Genomic DNA, 23,114 nt, shown 5'->3' with positions numbered 1-23,114 from the left:
CCTCCTGTCTTTTTTCTCACACCATTTACACCCAGTGTAAGTTAAATGAATAATTAACAGTGTCGTGACTAACAAAAAGATCATGGGATCACTGTAGAGTATGGGTTAATTTTAAAAACATAGTATTGAAGAGGAAATGGACAGGAGATCTGAACCTACCTTTTCTTATATTACCCACAAAGGCAACAGAAGAGATTTAACACTGGAATCTGAACGACTTTAATGTTTTAATACAGGTGGAAGGTTAAGACACCTATATACATTTTGTGCAACATACACAGAAGCCTTCTCTTAACAAACAATACCTTTATCATACTGGTGCAACTCCTGGTGAATGCACTGCATTCAACAAGTTCAGTACTAGACATCACAATTTTTCTCATTCTATTAAAATAATAAACTAGAAATTATAAAGAATTTGTAATTTGATTAAGAACATAATGAGATTTTTCAAAAGCACAGCATTAAGAGGGTCAGGTCTCATTCAATGTGAACTGAGTTTTGTGAAATTACTTAGATTCTTTGAAATCCTACCTCCTATGTTGTAACACACGCTTCTGCTCATACAGACATTTTTAATGTGTAATAAATTTGCCGCACCTTTCAATTGCCATTCAACAGTATACTGAGAGTTACTCTTCAGATGCATGACAATATTCAAATACCACAGAAATGATTAAAATTAATATATAACTTGGGGGGAAAAAACCCACAAAATCGATAAATGTTTTGCAATTAGATAAAGAACTTGGCTAGCGTGTCGTAGAGCGCAGTTTTAGGTATCGACAGTGTCAGAACATCCAAGAGGAAAGGATCAGTCACCAGCACGCTGCTAACCTGTCTCGTTTTCCAGTTTTTGTATCTCATTTTGTCCAGCTTCTGCGAGGTAAGATAAGAGTCTTTTATAGGCTTCTCTGTTGAAAAAACCAAGAGAATGTAACATGTTACTTAGTCTCACACATCTAGGAGTAAAAGCACATAATTCCCAAACATGTTGTTTACACATTGGAATATTAAAACACAGTAACTACCCACCCCCACCCCCCTTTATTCAACTTCTTTGTTTGCTGTAGATTTTTAGCATGTGCAGGTCAGAAGAAGAATGAGGACTGCATTGTTTATGGCTACAAGTGTCCTGAAGATGCTTAGAAATCTACTTGCTTAGTAAACTGCTGTGAAATAGATTTTTTCATGTTAAAACATGGAGTTTCCAGGGCTTAGATGAGATCAGCATTCAGACTTCATGTTTGCTATCTGATTTCTGCATAAGAAATCTCTCTGTGACTGAGGCTACAGCACAGTGATGTGAGCCACTGGCACTAGGGTGCAGACTGGCACCGACACAGATTTAGATCATCATCCTCAACACAGGGCAATGACCGTTTTAAAATAAACCTGGAATCCAGAAGGGGACTGTCACTGCAGTGGATTTTCCAGAAGAGTGCCTATGCATTGGCAAGGCTTTTCACCTGAAGTTCATTCTAATACTCTCCAACCTACACAATATAATTATTGTTAAAGTACTGCCTCTGACATTTAGGTCTATTCTAATTATATATCTTTTTCATGAAATATTAACTCGAGCAAACAAAACTCAGTTTTCATACTAGTTCCTTGCAATAGTAACAGTGGACATCACCACTATAAGCATGTAAAGCAACTTCTGAACTTTGTTTCTTTTAAACATATATGGGTTTGCAGTTTAATGTCTACAATTATTGCACATAATAAGTTAATATAATGGTATTTAGTGGCCAGGACTGAAGAGAAAATCAGTTATTAGTGTTCTTACAATAAAATGTTCATTGGATCAGCTTAGACTGCTGGGTAACGGAGCACATTCTAAATACAAATTATTAATACAAAGCATCAACAACAGATTAGATAATATATACATTAAGTGATGAGGCCAAAAGAAAATTAGCTCTTCAGTAATCTCCAAGTATATATTTCAGGAAGGTCAAACAAGCTGCTCTTTTTTTTGTATTTTTGTTTATGAAATACATAATCAAAAGATCAAAAGCAAATAGTATGAAAATCCTGCATATAATGGTACTTCAGTCTGACCTTGGGTGAATTGCCTTAAATAAAAGCAAATGTATGTTGGTAGAGGATAATAAAAAGCGAATAATATAATTACAAATGAGTTAAACATATTTTTCATTAAATGGAAAATTAATAGCCTTTGACTACTCTTTACTGTCTTATGAGTTACATTCTTCCACAACTGTGTTCTTTGGGTTTTTTATAGCCCAGGAGCTGCTGATGTGCACCTCAAAACTTCTCCAGCTGAGGCGTGACTAGGATCCTACCCTTTGAGTACTCCCGGTATGTGCTTTAATGCGAATGCTGAGGCCAATTCCTTGCCAGCCCTCCAGTGAGCAGAACTAACAGGAGGAGCCCTTCGGGCTCGGGTGCCACACTGGGCAGAGCTTCCAGGAATTTTGTAACAGTGTTTATATAAGTGCTGAAAGTTCACTGCTGCATTCGCACCCAGAGATACCACTGTCTGTGCGGAGCTGCTCCCCTCATGTGCCATTTCCTCCTAATGCTAGGAGGATTCACAAGTCAGGTATTTCTGTCCTAAGGGGTGAATGGAGGAAGTGTGAGTCTGCTGTGCCTATCAGGGAGAGGAGGTCAGCCTGTTCTGGACATCCACAACTCTCGTACGTTTATATTATGAGAGAACTCTTGAAATTAAGCCATGAGTATTTCTCTTAGAAGCATCTCGGGTCATACCTGATTATACCGTAATTTTAGATATGACCCATAAAATCCTTTAAAACAGGGACTGACAGGAAAATTCTTTCGGGCAGGAATTCTTTATTCTACTTTGCAACATACAGTGGAGTGAGCAGAGGCAACCCAGCTTCGCATAAATTCGACTGGGGGCTGTAACCCTAGTGTCAAAACATCTCTGAAAATATTTAGCAAATATAGATGGCTTAAAACTATGGAAAGCCTGAGCGAAGGAAGATTTCTGGCTGAACACACTTAAAAATCACTAATTTTTGAGTATCTGTGCTGCTATCTAACGTTGCTTTCTTTCAAGACGATAAACCTCTAATGCTTGTTGTGAAAAAACAACATTAAATAAAAATCAAACCTCTGTGCAGCATTTCTTCCAAGACCTTGTTTGTGTTCCGAGTCCTTCAGAGACTGTGTGATTGTGGGAATCAGGCTGGTAACTAACGTCTGATCCAAGACTGCCACCGTTTCTAGTATGCTGAAAACCCGGTGATCATACACAGCAGTATAGTCCTGGATAAACTGCCTGAGGGGGACACAGAGGCATTTAATGCAAGGTCAAAACTAGATGCAGAGAACATGCCAAGAACAACTGAAGAGTCTAATCAGAACAAGCAATCTGGCTGCATGGCAATTTTCATATTGTTACACTGAAATACTCCACATGGAATACTTTCTCTAAACAAAGCCATGCTTTTGAAGGCTAATGCTAAAAATCCCACACTTATTTTTGAGCAAATTGTCAGATTCTGCTGCTGTTTCACCAGGGCTGACTTGTTCCAGAGCACTTTACTTTGTAATGTGTCTGTCTGAATGCAAAACTAAAACATGTATTTATTATTTAACCACAAAAATAAAAAAAAAAAGGATAATCAAAACAAGAGATCTAGATTCAGGTCTGCAGAAATGTTAACATTTCTTATAGAGCTCCACTGGATCTTAAGCAGGGCAGACCACTGGATGGAAGAGCTCCTGAGGGTTTGAGGTCTTTAAAGATCACAGATTACATTCGAATCAGAAGAAATACCCTAGAGATGAAATATCGATTCTTATTTCAGTGAGTGCCTCTGGAGTTTTCACCTAGACATGACCCAATACAGCACCAGTGCTTAGGTTTGCAAAATGTCTTCAGGTCTCAGGTCATGCAGCTCTTCTACTGTATCCATGTGAGAAATGGGATTCATTTTGCAGAGGTATGAAATAAGTATAATTTACGTTATAATAATCTATTACTTATTTGTCACAAAATCAAATTAATAAATGAAAAAAAAGCTAAGCTTGTTATATGAGGATTTGATCTCCCATTATACGCACTTCAAATCAGGCACGCCCATCTTTCACAGCCCCTAACACTGACCGTCACAATTCATGAGGCGTTTTTCCCACTGCATCAGCAACATACCTCTCTATTATAAACCTTTCAAAACAGCACCTAATCCATGAGAAAGCAGGTACGTTTCACTCTTCTACTTTTTTGCTCTGGCTTTTTGGCCAAGCTATGTTTAAAACCAGTGCCAAAAGTACTGTTATTTAAATACCATAAACAAGTAACAATGCAGTATGTTAAGGATAATTAGTTATTGTAAAAACAACATGTTTGCTGTCAATTGGCTTGCAGCACCTTCTCTGCCAATTGGCATATTTTCTCGTTACCTAAACACAGAAGTCAGCTGGGTGGCATGTTCTCCTCCTGACCCTGCTTGGCAGCCTTCTACCATGTACTGTACAATATCTGTAGATATTTTTTTAACTGTAAAGGAAAAATCACAAAATTCACACAGAGCTCTTGAACTGACCATCTGGAGAATGTCTTTCATGAAGACGACAATTTTTAAATGAGAAAGAAAAAGGTTTTATCTTACTTTGATGCAAGGGAAATTACTGTGAGAGCAGTTAGTTAGATTGGCTATAAAGAACAGAATGAATCACAGATTTATGCAGAAGTCTCATTTTCACCACAATTACCCTTTAAACATACAGAGTTTTAAGTACACTATGGTCTCTTTAAGTCAAAGCAAAGAGACACACACTTAGTGGAAATAGATTTATTTAAATTTAAGTTCTGTTTTTATTCTTTAACCATTCCTATTTGAATCAAAGAAGAGCAGTCATGGCAATATGTCCTGCCCAAAGCTATACAGATCTACTCCTTACTTTCAATGGTGGACATTGTTCTGAATTCCACCCTACCTTTTTTTTCAAGGGGGAAAAAAAAAAACCAACACACTATTTTATTCCCCTTAATTGCTTCCAAATAAATATTCAAGTTGCAAGATACAGCTCTTCCTTTATACAGGTGGAACTGGGCTGCAAGGAATTTTCTACAAGGGTGTGATGGAATCTTGTCTAGGCAGGCAGCGAGCTGGTGGCCACAGCAGCACAAGACATTCAGCTCATTCTACTCCACCTCACATTGCAAACCAGGTACTTTCAGCTTCAGGCAGATATGGCTATGATGGCAAAAGGGGGAAGAAAGGTGTGTGATGATTCAGGTAATTGCCTAAGCATATCTTGTCCTTGAAACTTTTACAGACCAGAATCAAAAAGTACTTTATTAGACAAAATTCCGAGGAGAAGTCAGAGGTGAGTCCCCATTTTGCGTAATGCCTCTACTGGCAGCAAGTGGAAATTTTGAGCTTACGCACACATGCGCATTCATTATACAAGTGTGGGGTGAACAGAGTGCTTCATTTTTTAGGAAGCTAACAATAAAGAAGTTCTCACTACCAAACAAAACATGCTAAAAGAAGAAAGAAGACTCAGAGATGCCTTCAGAGAGCACCATGCTACTTTTAATCCATTTATAATGCCTCTATGGGGAGAACACATGCTAGTCTTATTTGGTCTCAAACCTTTAGGCGCAAGAAAACTTCCACAGTTACCAAGCCTGGGGGAAATGAGATGGGAAGGATGGGGAGAAAGGAAACGCTCTTCAGATCCCTGAGAAGTTGATCATTAGTTCAGCAGAGAGTGAAACGAGTCAGGACTTCTCTGCCTCTTGGAGACAGAAGTCCCAGACCAGGTAATATAAAAAGAACGCGTGTCCAGTTTATCTGGCCAAAGTATCTCATTCACCTTATCTGAGAGTCTTAAATATTGGGATGAAAGACGTTCAGCAGTAGAAAAATATTACAGGTGTTCAGAGATGTGTTTAAAGCAAACAAGCAACTCACCTTGTAGCTCATTAACCAATACCATGCATTTCAACACAGCCGGGAGAACTAAGTCGATGTCACATAGTTCAGTGCTCTGGGTTCTCTGAAGTACTTCAAGAATGAAAGCGAGAACTGAGGCCAAGCGAGGAGGTGGAGTGTTACCTTTGAACTGCATGTAGTTTTCACTGGGAGGACAAAGCAAACCAAAACAGAGTCTATAATTTGTTTTTTTCCATTCAATGCAAGCACCATACACCCTAAAATAACTTTGCAGTATTTCAGCAGGAGGCCTGTTGCATAGATTTCTATCTTTATCTAGGCTCAACTAATGGCTTCTATTTGTCCTAGTCTTAGAAAAGACTCCCAATTTATCAGAGGAGAGTGATGCCTTCTGACTCCTCTGTTGAGGGAAGTGAGAAATAGCAGCTATCATAACTGTAGTTAAAAAGCCAAGTGTGACTACAAAAGTTAAAATATAAAAGCAGCTTCATAAAATAACTGAAAAAAATGGAGGAATCAAGATTCTAAAACCCAAAATACAACTGTTGTTCAAATACTTTATTTAGCTTTCTGTGCTTTTGTCAATTCAGAATCCAACTTGTGGTAACAGCTCTGCTGTTGTACTGATACTGTTATTTTATTTTTGTCAACAGTATGTTGCAATGAGACAGACAATATCTGCTTTTGCTCCGTCAGAATTAACACAATCATGTCCAGTATAAAATTTGTCACAAAGATAAAAGGTGACCTGTAAATCTGCAACAAGAGCAAATTTTGACATCATGCACATTGAGTGTTCCAATTTGAATGGCTTGATTTGTTATTTTTCTGCAAAAGGATACAAGAATCTGAACTACTGTTAATTTGACATTACAAATGACTTTACTGAAATCTGAAGACAGTAAGTTTAAATTGAAGCATTCAGGACAGAAAAGCACAGGTAAAAAGAATACAGCATTTATTCATCAATTAGCAATAGCACTCTCAAAATCTGCAAAATAAATTTTTAGATATTTAATATTAGGTACCATTAGCTACCCAAACAAGCCATGCATGTTTACTGAGCAATGCATCAATTAAAAACCACCAGCCTTGTTAAAAACTTACTAAGGAGTGCTGCTACAACTTTCAAATGAAACTTGACTTTCGGAGATCTGAGTATTTCATTGCACAGCAGCTTCAGAGCACTGGTATAAGTTGGCAAATGAAAGTTGTAACACTTCTATATTCTTTGTATCATGTAGTCTTACTTACTTTAGTATTAGCAACTCTGAAATCTTCTATCTCATTAATTTACGATGAAAATTTCACGCTCATTTTTTTTTGGGTGCTCTTCAGCTAAAATGGTTCTCTGACCTGGGTCATACACCCCTGACCATGTGGTTCAGTTTCCTCTGTGCAGCAGCAAGATATTCACTAGCTTTCATACCTCAAAATGGCCAGCAAACTCTGTACGTATTTATGTCTAGACCTACTGACTGCCTCCTGACCACCCACCACTGTGTTAATCAGACTGCTGCTCAGCTCTAAGATATTCTTCCCAGATCATTAAGGAACGTTTCATGTCTTACAAGTCACCAAGTGCCACTACACTTTCAGAACTTACTTTCCACTATCAATCTTAAAATTCACACATGCATTCACACGTATTAATAAAAAATAACTTTATTAATATGATGAAGTTTGAGTATTCATAAGTTAAAAACATGTCAGAACTAAGATTGTGAAATCTCACTCACTCTCTTAGTATGTGAGAATACAGGCTTTATTTACAGGATTGCCTATCATATTTACCCAAGCTCAACACTGAAATTCTTTTGATCAGCATGTATACACACTCTTTAACAAATCAAAATACAATTACCTTGAATATAAGCAATCACCTTATATTTGAGGGGGTTTAATTTGTCTCCCAACGTAGACAAAACGTACAGATTGTTCCCTATTCTGCAGTACATAAAACAAAGCTTTGGCCTTTCAGCAGCAGGGACCCAACATTTATAGCTGCTGTTGACATTGTGCAAGTAATGAGGGCACAGTTAACAAGTATTGTCTTCCTCTTCCCACACCCCCAAAATTTCCATTTCCCCTGGGTAGCTGGCACACCGATGTATACCCTGACACAGAGAGCAACGAGGCCTCCCGTGCACAGGTAACTGTGGCAACTATAAGCACTATGACTCCGTGACCCTGAAATACAGCCTGAGACACAAACCTGTGATGATGTATATTGGAGTGCAATTTTTCTAGAAAAATACTTGCTTTTCATGTGGCCCCAGGCAACACATACTGGAAAGCAGCTCTGTGGAGAGGGACCTGGGAGTCCTGGTGGACAACAAGTTCGCCATGAGCCAGCAGTGTGCCCTTGTGGCCAAGAAGGCCAATGGTATCCTGGGGTGCATTAGGAAGAGTGTGGCCAGCAGGTCGAGGGAGGTTATCCTTCCCCTCTACACTGCCCTAGTGAGGCCACATCTGGAGTACTGTGCCCAGTTCTGGGCCTCCCAGTTCAAGAAAGACAAGGAACTACTGGAGAGTCCAGCGGAGGGCTACAAAGATGATCAGAGGACTGGAGCATCTCTCTTGTGAGGAGAGGCTGAGGCAGCTGGGTCTGTTTAGCCTGGAGAAGAGAAGACTGAGGGCAGATCTTATCAATATTTACAAATACCTTAGGGGCGGGTGTCAAGAGGATGGGGCCAGACTCTTCTCAGTGGTGCCCAGCAATAGGACAAGGGGCAACGGGCACAAACTGAAACATGGGAAGTTCCATCTGAATATAAGGAAAAACTTCTTTACTTTGAGGGTGACAGAGCACTGGAACAGGCTGCCCAGGGAGCTGTGGAGTCTCCTTTTCTGGAGATATTCAAAACCCACCTCGACAACAACCCTGTGCAACGTGCTCTAGGGGATCCTGCTTTGGCAGGGGGGTGGACTAGATGATCTCCAGAAGTCCCTTCCAACCATAACCATTCTGTGATTCTGCAACATTTTTTCTTATAGTCTAGTACCTCTATCATCATTGACTCCCTCACTAGTCTCCAGATCTTCCCAATTTCACTCCTGCTCTCTACATGTTGTTCTTTGCTCGCTGTCCAGCAACTTACAGGCTCTTCCCAGAGCCAAACTGTCAGTTAACTGAGAAGAAAACAGTGGCACTCCCTTTCTCATTAGCTATTTGTGAAATCTGAATAAGCGATTTTGTTTTTTTTTTACTTCACCTGTCCTTACTTTATGACACGCAGAGTGGTCTTCCGTAGATGGAGCATCTGGGGGGCTGAAATGGAACTGCATAAAGCAGTCAGCATAGGATGCTGTCCGGCTCCAAGGGCAGTCGGAGAAGAAGGGAGAAATCGTCCAAAATACTGTTGAATAATGCTCCCAAGCAGTTGATTTAAATAGGCACCCTGCGTTTGGGACTGACAACATATAAAGGACAGGCCCTGTAGAAGAAAATTTTTAAAAGTGAGAAATTGAATAAATTTTTAACGTTTGAATAAATCTTTAACAACCATAGACTAAATACTTGCTACACGCTGTGTAAACTGCTGCACACAGAGTAACTACTGCATGACAAATAAGCATCAGCAATTTGCTGCAGAAATGAAGACAGAGCCAGGGCCAGGCTTTCAGAGAAGAGAAAAATCTTCTACTCTACTAACTAATATATTTGGAAGATAAGCTTTGGGACACACAAGCTCCCCTTCAAACTCGAAATAAAACCTTGGCATTTCAGACCTGAGAAAGCATTTCTGTGCCCAAGAGCCGCTCATTTCTTTTTCAACTCTGTACATGGTCTAGCGAAGTACATTAGTCAGGTAGGGTTTATGAAGGGGGAGAGAGAGAGAATACTTCATCTGTTTGTAAAGCACCGTGTGACATTTTTGTATGCATGACATAGCAGAAAATGAGCACTTAGAATGGTGGTCTGACAAGAAAAAATTTTGCTCATAGTGTGAACAAATCAGGGTAAATTAGGCACCATTCATAAGCGATTTAGACATTTTTTAAAAAATCTGCTTGAGATGAGGCTAAAACTGCTGTGATTTATCCAATATAAGCTATATTGATGCCAGAGAAAAATCTATAATGAAAGTTTAAACTTGCCCAGAAAGTGCCTATCTGAACACTACCCATAGTTATACAACGCATAGACGGTACGTCTCTGAAAAAAAAGAGTATTCTTCTTACTGGTACAAGTTTCTGTGAGAGAAAGTTAAAAGCTTCCTTCCCCTCCCTTTGACTACTGAAAGGAAGATGAACAAATCAGAAAAAAAAAAAGCCCAGTGATCTCCTATCACAAGGGTCACAGGCAGCAGCACAAACAGAAGCCTCTTGATAATTCAATTTTCACAATAGTTTTGTCCAACAAGAATAATGCCGTAAAAGAAGTTCAAGCGCAGAGTTCCCCAGACAGCAACTTCAACAGTACTTCAAACTTCCCCGAGCATTGCAATCCAGACTCCAGTTTTGGCAGGAGGAGCATCTGCCTGAATACTGATGGTTACTGAGGTAAGCTAATCCCCCTAATATATGAATGAATAGTTCCAAGACTTGAAGGTATAAAACGCAGAAATATCTGAAAGCTGCTTTTGTTCCCCAGATACCGACAAAGAGTATTGCTGTTGATTTTTGCATAGGAGTCCCTCCTCCAAAAGATTTTCATCCATACCTGTCTGTGTGAACATGACAGAACGATTCTTTCAGACAAAAAAGCAGGCTGAGACATAGCTGAGGGTCTTCTTGGCACTTTCTTGAAATGGGGAGTTCCTAGTTTTAGTTCCACAGTAAACAAATACAGGAAACATGGGATTTCAAGAAATAAGGTGCTTCAGGACCTGCCTGAAGACTTGCTGTAGGCAGCCCTCCTGAGCACAGACATGTTTGGTTAGGGTTGAACTTCACATGCCTCTAGAGCTCCTTAGTAGTTTTGGTAAGTCCCAGCAATGAAAGCCAAATTTCCTGAACTTGGGCTTTTATAAACAGTTCAGATTCTCTCCCCCTCTTGCTTATGCACAGCAAAATTTTGTAGGTAAAAGGAGCTGCTGCTATATCAGAATTTTTGAAATCATTGCTTGGCAAGTAGCAGACACAGAGGGACTGTTACAGACGACAGATTACTTAGTTTGTAAGCTTGAGTGTTTGGTGTTTTCATTAAGATGTTGCAGCAGGCATACAGAAGAGTTGCCTGTGCTTTCTGTAGTACAGCTCTTACAAAAAGAAAATATTCCATAATCCCATAATTGGAGTTGGCATTCTTAAGACTCTGGACTTTTAACACTACAAAAAAACCCCACCAAAAACCAATCAAACAAAACCCAAAAATCTGTGAGAAAGTGTATTAATCTATCTGATAAAAGGGACACAAAGAACATCACAACCTTACAGATGATACCTGTAGGAATACATGAAGAACATAACACTTATGAAAAACTAACAATAATAATTACTAAAATGAGACAGTTCTTCAAATTGAGGCTTAACAAATGCTACATAGTATCAAGAAAAGGAAGAAATCAGTTATTATTAAATAATAAGAGTTACTGTTCTTAAGAAATGATCCTAAAGATACTTAAAAGGTAGAATGAAAAGCAAAGAAATTAGAATTTAGATATCTGAAGGAACACTGACTAATTTTTGCACCTCTTCTAATAGCTTCATTTGAAGATGGATCAAGAAACCTAGCCTGATCCTTCATAAACGCATTTTCATTTTTTGAGTTGAAGTAAACTGATTCTAATTTTTGGGGGTGTGGGATGGGGAGAGATGTAATCTGAAAAAGGAGGAAAGAATTAAATTTAAAAAACCAACACCCTGTCAAGAGCATTACTGAAAGATACTCTTCTTGACTAGAGAGAGAAAAAAGGATGTTAACTAGTGATTTTTTTCTTTAGTTATCTGATGATAGAGAGTGCTCTTGAAACCCACTAAGGAGAGCTGTTAACTCAAGAAGCATTTAAAAACACAGAAAATGGCTTTTTTTCTGTAACCTAATGCTTTCTTTAGAAAGGATTCTAGGTTCCTTTTTGGTGGGTCAGGCAGAGATGCTGCCTCTCAAAAAAGGTGTAATTTTTAAAACCTCGTAGTAATACCAAAATTCTCTCTTCAATAAGGAGGACGCTCATCATTTTTCCTAATGAAAGTTACAAGATTAGCACCAAAGGCTTCCAAGATACAAATTATTTTTTTTCCAGCGAGACAACAGTGAGAAAAATTACCCTCCATTTTGTCAGGAACTAGAAAAGAATCCCCAAACAAAAAAAACCTTCTCTTCTGCATAGTAGAAAAATCCATGATAAAGTCCTCAACACATGAAAGGCACATCTACAGCATCAAAGCTCTTCAGGAAAGAACCAACAAACCTTTGACCCTGACGCTTCTACTGTTCCCTAAAAGTTTCCAAAGGGAACTTGGATTTCTCTTTTGGACAGGAAGGCCCATTGACTTTAGCTCAACGCTGTGTTCTTTATTTTGGACTCCGCCTTTTTCTTACGAAGAGCAGAGATCAACAGACCTGCACAAGGTCTGATAATGCCATATCCCAAGTGGTAAAAGGGATAAATTACTAACACTGCACAGTAGCTGCAAATCTGAGTACAATGGCAAAACATCCTAGGCAGCGCTGGCCAACGATGAGATTAGAAGGAAATCACATAGAACTTTCTTCTTTTAAATCCTCCCAGTAATTAACAGAGATGAAGGAAGCTACTGTTCACATGAGAGAGACAAGAAACACATGCTCCTGGACTGCAATGCTGGACCAGAGATCTGAAATCAATCACATCAGACCCCTAGGACAATTCCTACAAAGCAGATGGACTTTAAAGGGTTGACAGAGCCACCCTCTTTTTCTTAACTGTGTTCTTTAGCTATCTTCTGAGGTTAAAAAAAACCCCACAAAAACAAAGACATTTTAAGGGGAGCAGAGGGACATGACAACATCTGCTCCTCACTTTAGCAGAAAGGCAACTGATTCCTGTGCGTGTTCACTGCAGGAACCTTTTGTGGCCAGAGCTGCCTCTTTCTTCTGATTTATCCATATATCTGTAAATCACCTGTGGAGAGCGAAGAACCGATTAGTATGGATTAGTGGAACTATTCACTGCAGAAATGCCAAGCTACCTAATGATGACTTATAATATCAGTCCTGCTGTTGAAATAAATCTGCTGTTCACCAATTAATGTTGTACAATTCCCATTAAAAACATACTATAATTCACAAAACGTATTAATACGCTTGCTCAAATACCGCACCACAGATGTGGCTCACAGGAGGGCTTTTAAGGTCTGATCTCTGACAAATGTTGAGCCTGCACAGGCCCATTAACATCACTGGAAAATGTATGTGCCAAGCACTACTTAGAATTAAGCTCTTTCACTATTCTCCTGTCTTTAGATAGAAATCAACCATCTTCTGCGTTTGGACAGGATTAACGCTGATAAATCAAGCAGGGTATCTTACCTTTCCCATCATTATGTACATTATGCTTATTCCATGCACCTACACTGTATTCTGCAAGATATATTTAAACTAGTATTTCTTCTCTAAAATAAGTTCTGTACACTGCTTCAGCTCTTTCCCATATTACTGGTAAATACGTACCAAAATTCCTCCAAATCATTCTCCAAGAAATCCATCCAAGAGCAATTTCAACTGTGCTCAAATTTCCTGTGGTAAGCTTCAGCAATCACACAAATCAACTCAACTTCTTTTTACAATGGCAAAATATCTAAAGTTTGATTTTACATGCCTCACTACCTCATAATTAAGAAAAGTCCCATAAAGTTATAAAATGGCTGTTCATTCATGTTCTTCATGCTTTACTTTCTGAGGTCCATCATTCAAGCAACTCTGAGGACAATTTTGATATTATATCCCAACAAAATCTTTCTTAGGTCATCAAATATTATCAAAAGAGATGATGCACAGTGAAATAAATAATATCCAGACAGTAACTCCTTAGGCAAGAGAAAAACACTAGTTTAAAAGTTGCTCAAGCTAAGCTATTTTGACAAGGCAGAATCAGTGACTGAGTTTGAAGGAAACTTCTAGATAAGCTCAATGTATAGTGGAGAACAGATCAGTTGCCCAATAACCGTCAGAAGACACAGCTGTATAGCCCAAATTTATATATACAGTAAACAGAAACATAACAAGTAAATACAGCCAGTCTAGACTGAGGAGAGAGAAATGTAACATCTAGTCTTAATTAGTGCATTTGACAATTATTTGTGCTTGTGGAAAATTAAACAAAGCCTGTAATTTTGATCTGTTAAAAATAAAACTGTCGGTTTCGGGGGGTGGATGGTGAGGTGGGGTGGGATACAGTCAACAGTTTCAATAAATTTTGCACTATGCTTTGGGGAGAGAAGAAGGAGCTTCATATGTTGTCCTAAAAGATGAAAAATTGGCCTCCACCATTTCAGGGTGACGAACAAAGGCAATGCCTTCTCTTAGTACAGCACAGTGACAACAACATTGTTCTTGTTTTTAAGCCTTCTGCCCAAGTTGTGTGCCCAGTTGCATTACCATTACCCAGGGTATGTGACCTTTTGGGGAATCTTTTTCTATACAATCCAGAAATTCTATGGGATTTCATAGGATTGCTGCATCAATGAATGTGGGAAATTAACTACCTGCTACTAAAACTGATTTCAAAGCTTTTTCATATAAAAGGATCAAATAAACCACATGAAGATTAGTTGTTAAAAGCTCTGGAAAGAGGGAATTTTTGCAAACCATTGCTTGCAAACTAATAAGTTTTCTGAGATCTAAGAAGGTTTTTTGGACAAAGGAGGAGAAGCCCACGCTGAAGGAGCTGATGAAGGAGAATTCAGCACAAAAAAAAAAAAGAAGAGAAGATTGAGATGGAGCCTGGAACTTTTCAGAAGACCAGAAAAAAGAAAAAACAAGAATTGAAAAGACCTCCAGGTAGAAAAGCTACTCAAGGACTTTTATGCTTTGAGTATGAATAAAGAATTTGCGTGTATAAGAACACATTTTGCATGGTCTCCAAATTCCCATTTCTTTATTTTCATGTAACTGCCAAAGGATTAAGTTGTAAACTAGAGTATTAACAGGGACAGATCTATGGAACAATGTTTGTCTAATATTAGGGTGAGTTAAGGCTCCTGCACTAAACTACCACTGCTCCACCTCCAGGAATGGTCACCAGACACAGGGCAGCCACTCAAGGAAAGTCTTATCACACATTTCACCTGCAGTTTAAGTTAGTCAAGGTGAGGTTATTTCCAGAGGATGCTGTTTCTCTGTCTTTCCTCCCGCCATGCTTACATGGTATTCCCTCCCACATCTACCATTTCATCACTTTTCTGATCTGCCCATTTGGGTTTTGGGCATTTGTTTGTTTTGTGGGGCTAGTTACTAGTTGAATCAGCTCACAAATTGGAGTCATCCCATATTCACAGAATCATTAAAGCAAATTAAATGGGAATTCACAAGGGGGTAAAAGGGAATGAATTAAGCCTTAAGCCAACTTGGCTTAAACCAACTGTGAAATGATAACCTGAGAAGTCAGAGAGCACCTAGAATCCATTTGATCTCAAAGGAGCTCAGAAGCAGTCCTCAGAGAATTTTTTTTTAACTGATATTGAAATATTTTCATTTTGAGTTGATCCTAAATCAGAATTTTTCCACTTTCCCAAATAAAGGGGAAGGAAGTATTTTTGAATGAATGAAGCAGTTTGAAGCACTGAAAAATGCTGGAACTCTGTAAATACAAACAATAAAATGTAGATGTTCCATACTGAAATAGGAAAGTAAGTCTTCTCCTCTGTCTTCTCTCCCCAGAAGTGTTAGTCAAATTAAAGAATTACTGGTTTTCTAGAAGCAGCATTTGTCTAAAATAAACTATTTGGTCGATAAGATCATCTAGCTTAGCCAGAAAGCACATGGCCTACGCAGCAGACTGCTGAAGAGTACCACTGTGAGGTCAGGAAGCCAGAGACTGACAAAGAAAACAGGAAACAAGGGTCCACAACACTTGGATTTCAAAACCAACTTGAGTGGCTTCATCTTAAAGCTACATCCGTATGTGCAGACTATAGAGAAACAGCACTCCCTGACTAAAATACTAAATTAGCAAGCAGTCACACTCTGTGGTAATATCAGTGTCCAGATGGTCCTATGTGTATATAGCTTCTGAAAATACCTACAAAGCAGCAAAGCAAGTCATATTCTGCACATCATTATATAATCATATTCACTTCCATATGACATGCCATGGATCACAGTGCAACTTCTGAAAGTAATAAATCCGAGGGATGTTTCCAATGCCACCACTGCACTGTTTCACAATACAATCCTGTAAAGTAATCAGTTAAGACTGCAATCAAAGGAAGACTAAGAGGGAAGGGAAAATAGTAAGCAAAAGAAGACCCAAGGATTTACAAGGAAAAACAAGTCAGATTATTTATTTTAAAAATATGCTCTTTTCTCTTCCTCACTTGCAGGAATTAGTCTCTTTCTACAGCATCAAGAAGCCTTACAGAGTTTCAAGAGTGACAGGTAAGCTGAGGGAAGAATAGGAGGAATAATGGGCAAAAAAGCTTTAGTCACGTAACTTTAAGCAGCAGGAACTTGATTCAGCAAAACATATTGTCAAACTATTAAGATAAAACAGTGCCATGATACGCAGAGGATTGTATTTTGTTCCTAAGAGCAATGAAAAAAGAGTAGCTCATCTTTAATTATTTACAGTTAGTCAAATCAAGGATGATTTAAAACATTTGTTTGCTCTGTCATCTCAACAAGTGTCTTGCTACATATAATGATTATTTGATCCACAGTTTCAGAAATGTCTCACATCAGAGACCACTGTAAACAGCAGGTTGGCTAAAAGCTTCTCTATATACAGCAATCAGACTAGCAGCTCTGGAGCGTACCACAGCATAGCTGCATGCAATGAGAGGAAAGCCAATGGGGTGGCATTTTTCCTTCCACTTTTACAAGAAGAAAAAACTCCTCTCGCTGCTTCTTTAAATTCAGTCAACGCTTGTTTTGATCAGGAAAAAAGAAAACACCCTCTGCAACATGAATCTTTTCCTGAAAATAGGTTTGTTTGCTGGTAATAGAGTTCAGATATTTACCTGAAGATAAAGGGGCAGGCTTTCCTGAATGGCAGACAGCAAAGCCACAGGCAGCTCTTTGTCCTGCTGGAGCACAGAGTGTGGCAGCAGTAAGCAATCCACGATGCGGAACAGGAGTGGCTGCGCTTTGGAAGTAGCCAGTATCGGTGCCCAGAACTTTACCAGACATCCTGTTGAAAAAACAATCAAGAAATCCCAAAGCAATTTAGAGTCAGGAAAAAAAATTAAGAAAGCCTAAAGAGGCAATTAGGTTAAATTAGATAATCCAAGAGTAGGAACAGCAACTGAAATGTCTCACTCCCATGTACTCATTCTATGGTATCCCCTTAGAAAAAGCCCAGTCAAGGCAACTCAAAGTCCATTTACAGTTCAGCAAAATTAAAGTACTACATTGATTCAATACATTACAATTACAAGTTTTTAGACACGTGAAGCTGCTTTAGGAAAAAGTACAGTAACACTAAAGAAAGGACAGTCTCTCACATCCCTGCAGAAAAATTAACTAAACTCGATACGTAACACTACTGCAATCAGCACACATGCACTTAAAACATTTACCTTACTGTGTCCATTCATCACATTTTACAGAGAGACACCACCTTTGCCTTCCCTTCACATTTATCTAACATCACTGTGTGTGGCACTGTGGCCACATCAGCAACTACTCACACAGCAATTCAATGTTAGGAAAACATTAAACGTCTTTCAAATTGTATTTAATGCATCTAATTCAGCAGACTAAAAAGAATGAAGGGCAGCCAACTCCATTAAATCAGCACGGTCTCTCCAGATCTTTGTGGGCTCTAAGTTCACTAAATTAGAGCCTCAGAGAAGACCTTTCTTGTTTTCAACGCATTAACGTATCACTTGCACAGCTTTGAGCCAGTTTTAAGATCTTCCTTTTGAGTTGCAAAAAAAAAAAAAAATGTAAAAAGGTGTTGATGTGTAAATACCCTAACTTTGAGAAATATTTATTTATTGCAGGTGAGGTGTAATTTTTCTTGAGAAAATAACTCTATACTCGTGAGTATTAATACTTAAAATACAGATTAAATAACACAAGGTTCCTATGTAGTAGTTCCCACAGACATTCCTAACTTTATATTTAATTAGAAGCAAGAAAAAGTTTGCTGGGTTGAAAATGCAGGAATAACCCAAGAAAATATGTTTAAGACTTTGAAAATAATGAAAGATCAAAAGTAGGCTGTTACCAGATATTATTAATCTATAAAACTCATTCATTACCATCTCTAAAAACAACGCAAAACAACATTAATCTTGTGGAGTGAAAGAAAACACAATGATCAATCATAGAGAAAGGGAACGATCACTTAACAATACTTCTAACAATGTTGTCTAAGCTTCCTGCTTCAAAAGAAACATGCTCATTCTGGCTAAAAGAACTCCGTTATCGCTGCTGTGATGTATGGGACAGTAGAAGACACAACCTGGCCACAGATGGGAGGTGTTCAGATTCGTTAAGTTCCTTGCTTTGGCCTTATAATTTAACAAGCCCACAGAATGTGAAGAAGTGACTCAAATACACTTAAACATTTTTTTTTTCTTTTAAACCTTTTTTATGTTTTCTTAACTAAAAAGAAAGGACATCTTCTCACACACAACAGCATGACTGAAGATTAATTGTTCCCTACTGGAAAGAACAGAAAGGAAAATACCAATCTAAAATTACTTTACAAGGCTCCAACCCAACATCTGGATATCTAAAAGCATTTAATTTGACGTACGTCTTGTATATCAAAATATGCGGATCTTGCAATAGAAAAGTAAAGTATTTTACAAAACTCAAATTCCATTACATTTGATGCACTTTCTGCATCTTGGTCATGCTTTTCACTGTACTCCTTATAATCACGATGTACACTGCAGGTACATGCAAATCATTACCTTGGTCGTTAAGATACATAAGGTTCACCCTATTTTTAAAGGTAAGTGGGTCAGACTGGCACATGCATTCATAATAAACAGCACTCTTATTTTTCCATCCTATCAGTGGTTCCACACTTTAATTAACAAATACTAGAACATGAGCTTTAATAAAGCACAGAGTATATTTAAGAGAAGCAGTTCTAAACGGAAGCAAATTATATTCCTAAGCCAACCTGTCCACTATCAGAACTCCAGTAAATACTATGTGGCCTGTCATAACACTGCTTCACTGCCTTGTCATTGTTTCTGGTTTTGTTTAGGTAAAATACATGGTTTTCAGTGGTAAAAGAAATGAAAACATCTTTTAATAAAATACTGATTTGCAGAGGCAATTTAAAAACAAAACCACAAGGAGGTAAGACATCAGGATAAAACCCAAAGAAAATCAATGGAAGAGAATTAAATATCTAACTGTAACATCTTGGTGACTTTGCTTTTTTAAGCCATTAAAATGGACAGCATAGAGAAAAAAAAGTATTAGAAGTCACATTTTACTGATTCCTTAAGACTATTTCCTAAAAGAAAAGAGGTTGCAAAATAATTACCTATGATCCAATATGTAAGCTGCAGGCCTTCTGAAGGTCCTTTCACCTTCAGATAAGGTTTTACATACTTTAATACATCACCTAAATACTCCAGAGTCTTTGCTACCATGGCAGATTTCTCAGGGAGTGTCTGAAGGCCACTGTAAGTTCTACCAACAGCCTGAGAAAACAAAAACATTGAAATAGATATAAATAAACTTACTAAGTCTCTCATAAGGTTTGTGTGAGTAATGTCTTTTGTACACACAATATCTGATATATAGTTCCTTTTCACTAAAATTGTCCTATGAAGCTAACACAGAGATGTACAGTACCTTAATGAATTGGACAAGAGCATTTTTAGGGTCTTGCTTGAAAACTGACTCTTCAACATGAGCCTTTGAAAGAATGTTTTCTACTTCTGAGAGTTTAAAAATCAGTCTTGTCATTTCAGTGAGCTGCTCCATATAGGCTTTCCCTGATTGTTACAAGAGAGCACAGCAATAAATACAGTATACAGTTATGCTTTTCAATTTACTTTAGTCCCAAAATGATAAAATGAAACATGATTTTAAAACATCTAAAATGCAAGGATTCTGCAACCGTCTGCATCTCTCTAGACAAAGAACGTGTGTCCAAACTAGTTATTCTTCTAATACAGTTATAAGAGAATGAAGAGTTTTAAGTAAGGATAACCAAGTCTTTCATTTTACTGATGGTTTTCTTCAAAATCTGCAAAATGCATATGAAAAACAGTCGCTAGATTATGTGTCCTACAGATAATTAGAACTGCAGTGTTTTATAGAAGAAGTGATGAAGTATTGCTTTAAGAAGGCAAAATATCCAATATAGAACAAGGAAGAACTACTTGCAACTGCATTTTTTGCCTTTTTTTTCTTTCAGGGCATTCACAGCATGATTTCTGACTATTTACTTCAGATTTTCACTTTTTTCAGAGCAGTTTCTCCATGGGGGAAAAATAGCTTGTCTCTTGCGAGCAAGTTTTTGTTCTTTGCTTCCAAGGAAACAAGCTCTTTTATCTTTGTTTGTGCTAAATTTGTCATATGCAGAGCAGGCAAGCTATCAATAAATAGCACTAGCAGTGTAAAGAAACACATTTTGTAATTAGGTAAAAGTAAAGGAATACAAACAAAAATACATTTTGTAATTAGCTGAAAATGTTTGCCAGTTTTGCAATATAGAATCATTACTGCAAACATTAGGGAAATGTGAACACTTACCAACTGTTCGCTCAGCATCTGTCTTGGCCAGCATACCAGTCGGTTGATCTATGAACATTTGCAAAATGCATCGAAACCAAGAACGTACCGTCAAAGCTTCATAGGATGTATATCCCATACTAGAAAAAGCTTCACACAGTGCACTGCATAGGTAGAAGAGGAAGAAAAAGGTAAGGAGATCTAATAAAAGCATGCAAAAAGGTGGCAGAGTGTCTCATTTGGCTGTAGACATATAGAAACGGCGCACAGAAACAATTAGAAATAAAGTAACAGAAAGGCCTACTGGCATTCCTTTTGTGTACTCTACAGACTTTGCTCACAATATCCTGACGCCTAAATACAGAGAACATGATAAATTTGGTAATGCCACACATGGTAATATAAAAGCATATATACACATATACATGTTTTCTCTACATAAAACAAAACAGAGGGAGAAAAATTCACACAGTGGGAAATGTCTTATTCTAACAATGGATAATTTGACAGTATTATCTAAATTGACGATGTACAATGCTGGGATTAGTTTACCTGAATCAACGTGGAACTTCATTTTGACCCTGCTTAAGCTACCTCATATAAAGCTAGCTCAAGTGCCCCACACTATTCTGAAGTCTACTTACTCCTAACTACAGAAAAGATGGAGAAGAGAAGGTCTGCTTTAGCAAATAAAGACATATCATGTTAAAAACAGAACAAAAAGAGAAGCATAAAAAGGCAGCTTGGAGATGAGAAAGGAAGCCACTATACTTGATGTACGCTTACAGATGTATGCATTTATGTATGTATACACACACAAGTATATCCATTCCCACACACAGCAAACTTACTGTATATACTTTCAATCAAACACTAGCTACTGGGCTACCAGCCAGGTGTCAGGTTGGAGTCAATAGCATCATCAACACTCAGCACACAATCCCTGTACTCTACTGTGCAGCACTCCCAAAGTTTTACTTGCCTTACCACCGTGAGTAGCTGCTGTTGTCACTTTTTCCCAAGCATATTGGCCCTGCACCATTAATTCTGCAGAAACTCCTTGATAACGGACAGCTGGTCTGTTCTGTCCCCTGTTTGCAATTCCTATCAGATGAGCTCTGTGTGTGTGTCAGGTCAGAGAAATTTCTTGACAATAGTTACACCTTTTCATTTAAGAGACTTCCTCCCTGGTCAGTCCTAGGTGCTTCAACTTTAATGAAAAATGCTTGTACTCTTTTCTTGATATATGTACATATAAATCTACTTATTTTCTACTGAATTTTTACTCATGCTTGCAACAGACAGTTAACACACGTCCAGATGGAAAGCAAACTGGATTATGTTTCTCACTAAACAACATTAATAAAGTTTTTTTTTTTTTTCATTTAGTTAAAACCAATGACAACTGTGTATTTTGTCTGAACATCCCTCCTGAAGTGCTATTGACAAAACAAATAAGGAGACCAAATGCAAGCAAATAAAATATAAAAAACGAAAATTAAATTCCAGCACGAACAGAGGGAAAACCAGGATGCCTATGGGCTTAATGCTCTTTGCAGTAATGTATAAACAATTCCAGCCTTATGTAATCTTGATGCACACAGCTATTCTACTTGGCCCCAAAGGCTCACAAAAACACCTTCTGCTGTAGCCTCACTCTTCTTTCTCTTGCTTTCTGGTAGGTAGGCCACTTAGGCATCTTCCTAAAACTGGACAGGAATATGCTCCTAATCCTTAAGAAAGGAAAGAACAATAACTACCTGCTAGAAGCATGGCAAGTGGTCCTTTTAAACCAGTGATCTTATGCACATGCTCAAAGTTAGTTTAAACAGGTTATAATACTATCACGCACTGCACAACACGGATCTGGAGAGGAACGTTTCAGTAAGTACTGCAAAAGAAATGCCAAAGCTTCTGCGCTTGTTCCCAAAGGCACAGCTTATCCATCAGAACCTTTATTATCGATACTGAAATAGCTGATATGCAGAACAAACTTAAATCTTAAAAAGACCAGGCAGAGCTTGCAGGGTATATAACAGCATCAGCAACAAAATAATTGTTCTACTTTTTAACTGAGAATGTTAGATGTGAAAATTACCAGGGTGCAGTAACCATGAAGTCTTAAGATCCCAGTACTTAGATACTTTGATAACTTCTGCTCTACAGCTGCCTACGGTAAACAGGTACATGGATCATGCTACAAAAAATTGCCAGTCTTATTAGCATAGAATAAAATGACGGTGTTTAAAGTACGATACCTCTGTATAATTCTACCAAAAAAGTCTTATCTTAGGTACTCATTGTCCTTTCACAAGGAAATCTGAGCACCTTACAGCAATGTTGATGAGGTAGGGACGTACCTTTGCGAAGTCTCAGATATTTTAGTTTTTACCTTGTTGGCCTTGAGGCAACTGATA

General features: G+C 38.1%; 1 protein-coding gene across 1 annotated transcript in view; it reads right to left on the bottom strand.

Moving 5' to 3' along the window:
• Positions 1–832: 832 nt before the first annotated feature.
• Positions 833–23,114, bottom strand: part of MMS22L (MMS22 like, DNA repair protein) — a 99,996-nt gene continuing 77,714 nt past the window's right edge. The window contains 9 exon segments of the mRNA XM_068411583.1: positions 833–914; positions 3,107–3,274; positions 4,402–4,498; positions 5,922–6,088; positions 9,129–9,340; positions 17,007–17,176; positions 19,499–19,658; positions 19,813–19,955; positions 20,719–20,861. Coding sequence (XP_068267684.1) covers positions 833–914; positions 3,107–3,274; positions 4,402–4,498; positions 5,922–6,088; positions 9,129–9,340; positions 17,007–17,176; positions 19,499–19,658; positions 19,813–19,955; positions 20,719–20,861 — 1,342 coding nt within the window.

The sequence above is a fragment of the Nyctibius grandis genome, chromosome 1 (genome assembly GCF_013368605.1).
Source record: "Nyctibius grandis isolate bNycGra1 chromosome 1, bNycGra1.pri, whole genome shotgun sequence".
Lineage (NCBI taxonomy): Eukaryota > Metazoa > Chordata > Aves > Nyctibiiformes > Nyctibiidae > Nyctibius > Nyctibius grandis.
The sequence above is the reverse complement of the archived record's forward strand: the minus strand, read 5'-3'. Positions and strand labels throughout refer to the sequence as shown.